Source organism: Solanum pennellii, chromosome 5 (assembly GCF_001406875.1).
Source record: "Solanum pennellii chromosome 5, SPENNV200".
NCBI classification, from domain to species: Eukaryota; Viridiplantae; Streptophyta; class Magnoliopsida; order Solanales; family Solanaceae; genus Solanum; species Solanum pennellii.
In genome coordinates this window covers 63,453,202-63,458,388 of record NC_028641.1, presented here as the reverse complement: position 1 = coordinate 63,458,388, position 5,187 = coordinate 63,453,202, and the positions used below count along the sequence as shown (strand labels likewise).

Sequence of the window (5,187 nt, the reverse complement as noted above, 5' to 3'; positions counted from 1 at the left end):
TCAAGGAGAACGGAAAACTCGAGACATAAAGCTCATACCATATAAACATTGTTTACAAGGTCTTTTTCAATGATTCGTGTCGATAAAGTTTAGACACATTCGCAGAGTGCACAATGAGATTGCAGATGCATTGGCCACTTTATCTTCGATGCTCCAACACCCTGATGACGCTCGTATCGACCCTTTATACATACAAATTCATGATCAACATGCTTATTGCAACATGATTGAGGAGGAATTTGATGGTAAGCCTTGGTTTCATGATATCAAAACATATCTTCAGTCTGGAGAATGTCCGTCGGATGTAACTAGTAATCAAAAAAGGACTATTTGACGACTAGCAAGGGTTTTTTCTTAAGCAGAAGCATATTGTACAAGAAGACACTCGATTTAGATCTTCTAAGGTGTGTAAATGCTCAAGAGGCTTCCACAATCATGATTGAAGTACACTCAAGAGTTTGTGGACCTCATATGAATGGATATGTTCTAGCCAAGAAGATACTTCGAGCAGGATATTATTTGCTCACCATGGAGCGGGATTCCATGCGATTTGTTCGTAAATATCATGAATGTCAAATACATGGTGATTTGATACATTCTCCCCCGTCTGAGTTGCATGCAATGTCTGCTCCATGGCCTTTCGTGGAATGGGGAATGTATGTGATTGGACCGATAGAACCAAAAGCATCTAATGGTCACAGGTTCTTCTTGGTGGCCATTGATTATTTTACAAAGTGGGTGGAAGCAGTAACTTTCAAGTCTGTGACCAAGAAGGTCGTGGTGGATTTCATCCATTTCAACATCATCTGTCAGTTTGGTATTCCAAAGGTGATAATAACTGATAACGTTGCAAATCTCAACATCCACTTAATGCAAGAGGTATGCTACCAATTTAAGATTGAGCATCGAAGTTCGACTCCGTATCGCCTAAAGGCAAACGGGGCTGTAGAGGCTGCTAACAAAAATATAAAAAAGATACTTCGTAAGATGGTGCAAAGTTCTCGACAATGGCATGAAAAGTTGCCTTTTGCTTTGTTGGGTTATCGCACTACAGTTCGTACGTCAGTGGGAGCTACCCCATATTCACTGGTTTACGGGATTGAAGCAGTTATACCTGCAGAGATTGAGATCTCTTCTTTACGAATTGTTGTGGAGGCTGAAATTGGTGATAATGAGTGGATCACAACTCGGTTAGAGCAATGGAGTTTGATTGATGAGAAGCGTCTGACATCAGTATGTCATGGACAATCATATCAGAATAGAATGGCACGAGCATACAACAAAAAGGTGCGTCCCAGACATTTCGAAGAGGGTCAATTAGTGTTGAGACGTATTTTTCCACATCATGCCGAAACCAAAGGCAAATTTTCTCCAAATTGGAAAAGACCATTAGTTGTTAAAGGGTATTACCCAATGGTGCTCTTTACTTAGCAGATATATAAGGCAAAGTGACAGAAACGGTTGTCAATGCTGATGTTGTGAAAAGATATTACATATGATTTGATTTTCGACATTAGAAACCCTTATGTTTGGTAGATATTTCAAGGGTTGATTCAATTGAATCTCTTGGTTATGCTGTTTCCTTGACTTTTCAAAAAAAATTACCTGAACTACGTTCGACCCGATTCTTGTTTCGGCAAGATACGTAGGAAGCACTACTGTTTGGTTCGGTTCAACCAAATACAAATCAAAAAATTCATATTGTAGTAAACTGGGGCAAAAGTCGTTTGTTTATTCATTTGGTCTCTCATCTCAAAGCTCAAAATTAACCCTATCATCTAAAGTCAATCAAAGAAATGTCTTTGCATCAACCCTTGATATGTCGAGAGTATGTTGGTTAAGGGTAGATAAAAATCCTGAATGGGCACCATAAGACAAATGTGAGTAGAAAGAAATAAAAATGAGAGAGTCTTATTGGTGAAAACCCTAAGTGGGTACCGTAAGGCGAAAAGGAGTTGAATATGAGAGAATCTTATTAGTGAAAATTCTGACATGCACCATAGGGCGAGCATGAGCTGGAGCAATTAACATGATAGAGTTTTAGTGGCGACGACCTTCGTGAATATCACAAAGTGAATAACGGTTCAAAATTATTTATGGCTTCATTAAGTGTCGGGATTCCACATCAAGATTGAATGATCTATAATGGTTGATGAATAGATTGGATAGCCAAGTCTGAAAATCAATTCAAATTGCATGGCGTGATCAGTAGACTCGGCTCCCGCACTCAGATAAGTTTTTCTTTCTTCTTTTTACTAAAAAAAGAGTCTTCATCGAATCTTTTCTTTTATTCTCGTATAGTTTATAATTTTCTTATACTTTCGTCACTTTTTTTCGTATGTATTTGATTCGAGTCTTTGTCAAGAAACTAGGAAGGAATTTCAAGACTCGCTACCAAGTCTCTAAATGGTACTAGGCGAAGCATCAGGCTAATGATTTATAATCTGTCTTCAAGTGTTGAATTCTAAAATTCTCTGATTCTATGAAGGCTAAACAATGAGTGTTGTGAGATAAAGACATTGGATTTAGGTCCCAAAATAAGAAAATTTGGATGAAAATCAATAAGAAGTATTGACCGTTTGAAACAACCAAAGCGTCACAAGTGTTTGAGTCACCCTTGTCAAAAGATGCAACCACAAACCAACCACCACCTTTTCAAACTGACGAACTTTCTTTGTTGAAGCAGGGACACAAGTTGTTTCAAGATTGAAGATTCGAGGAACCTAGATGTTCAACCTAGTCTACAACGAGAGAAATGGAAACCCTACAATAAAGACTTGTGGAATATTATATGAAAATTGGCTAATATATATCAAAATAGCAATTACCTGAATGTTGGAATATTTATTTTATTTATTATTATTATTATTATTATTATTTCCTTGAAGGAACTGCCAAATAATGAAGATAACATTCACAATGTTCGTTGGTATTATTAGTTTGTTGAAAATTTTATTAGCAGGACCCTCCTGGATAAGGGGACTAGCAAGACCCACCTGGATAATGGGACTAGCATGACCCTTCTGGATAATAGGATTAACAGGACCTTCCTGGATAATGGTACTAGCAGGACCCTCCTGGATAATGGGACTAGCATGACCCTCCTAGATAATGGGATTAGCAGGACCCTCCTGCATAATGAAACTAGCAGGACCCTCCTGGATAATGGGACTAGAAGTACCCTCCTAGATAATAGGACTAACAAGACCCTCCTGGATAATGGGATTAGTAGGACCCTCCTAGATTATGGGATTAGCAGGACTGTCCTTGATAATAGAACTAGCAGGACCCTCCTTGATAATGGGATTAGCAGGACACTCTTGGATAATGGGACTAACAGGACCCTCCTTGATAATGGGATTAACAGGACCTCCTGGATAAAGGGACTAGCAGGTCCCTCTTGGATAATAGGACTAGCGGGACCCTCCTGGATAATGGAACTAGCAGGACCCTCCTAGATAATGGGACTAGCAGGACCCACCTAGATAATGTGATTAGATTACTTTATCATATGATAAACACTTCCTAGTCTAGATTTTTAGTGTATTTTCTCCTAAAAAAACACTTCCTCGTCGGAGTTAATGTTTTATATTTATATTTGCTAATAATTCACAAAAATTTTCCCAGTGAAAACTAGGGCAAAAATTTTATTTATTTTTTGTTTGTGGTGGTTTTCAGGTTTTCCCAAGCGAGACGTGGATTTAAAATTCAAGAACAAAGTTTCAATTTTTTTAGAATGATCAATTCCATGATGGTTATAATTAGCTTCTTCAATGCATGTAGGACCTTACTTCCTCACATTTTTTACTAGTTAACTTTTGATCAAGAAAACACGCAGCTTTTCAAGGGCATTTTTCAAATTATCATTTTGAAGAATGTCAAAAGTTCCGTCTAAGTGGCATGTTGAGCCTACATTCCAGTTCTAGGTTAAGATATTCACCTAAAAATCAAGGTGATATCTTAAAGTCAAAATTCAAGTGAAGATTCAAGAAATGCTGCATGGATAGAAGTTTGTACATTTGTTTTTCTTTTCACTATTAGCTTTCAATTTTATATTTTTATGTAAGGATAAGAGTCGCGATCTAGAGCCTCGATGGAACCTCAGTTAACTCCAACTCATCACCTCATCTCCTTGAACTATACGTGACTTGATTCCCTTATAACCTGGGATATGTAGGCTGTCCAAAACAAGGACTCGGTCGCATAAATTTTGGTCTTTCAAATAAGAGTTCGGTCAAAACTTGTCACTTTGTTTGAAAACACTTTGTGATTTCAGCCAAAGAGGGGCAAACTGTAAACATGTAATTTTTGATCGAATTTATGTTTTATACCCTTTTTAGAGCTTAAATATTTTTTATAAATATTTTGAGTTTTATCTTATTTTATTAAGTTTATTTTCGAAAGATATAAAAACCACAAAAAATAGAATCACACTTTAAGGTATATTTTGATTTATTCATTCAAAGTTTTAATAAATTAGTGATTTTAATTTTTTTATTTATTTAATCTAGCTATTTAATTTTTCTTAATTAATATTATTATTATTTTATAACAAACAAATAATAAATCATTGAAATTAACCTACCCATTATCTCACCCCCACTTCACCATTTCTCTCCACTCACCCCACACCTCACTGCACCAATCCAACTCTTTCATACACACATACACACATATACATAACTATATATAAATTAATAAAAGGAGGGAGAGAAAAAAATCAGCAACAAAGGGAGGAAAAAGAAAAATCAACAAACGAAGAAGAACAAAAAGAAAACAAAAAGGGAAAAGAGGAAAAAAAAAAGAAGAAACAATATATATTGAAGTTTAAAGTTCGTGGTTTCTAAATTCTTTCTTTGCATGAAATAATTTTACAAGAGGTAATACTTAATTTTATTTTGTATTAGTTTTATGTCATGATAATGCGAGAATGGATTGCAATATATATTGAAGTTGTTAAATTTCTCATGTGGTTGAACCATTAATATTTATTGATGTGATTATATGAAGTATGTTCAAATATTTCATATCAACTTTATGTTTAGATCCTTTGGATAATTATATTTAGTGTGAAATTGTTATAATAAACCGTGATTTATTTCTAATCTAAATAACCCATAGTTTATTTTTATATTAAAGTAAAATTATTGTCCAAGTCATTTTAATTTTTCATATTTAGTTTTATAA

General features: G+C 35.3%; 1 protein-coding gene across 1 annotated transcript; it reads left to right on the top strand.

Annotated features, from left to right (window-relative positions):
- The first annotated feature begins 435 nt into the window (after window positions 1-435).
- Window positions 436-1,431, top strand: LOC107019632 (uncharacterized protein K02A2.6-like). Its single transcript, XM_015220051.1, has one exon. It carries the CDS (start codon window positions 436-438, stop codon window positions 1,429-1,431), a length of 996 nt encoding a protein of 331 aa, XP_015075537.1.
- Window positions 1,432-5,187: the final 3,756 nt, after the last annotated feature.

Coding starts and splice junctions, on each gene's coding strand:
- LOC107019632 (XM_015220051.1), top strand. CDS start 436: ATGATTGAAGTACACTCAAGAGTTTGTGGACCTCATATGAATGGATAT.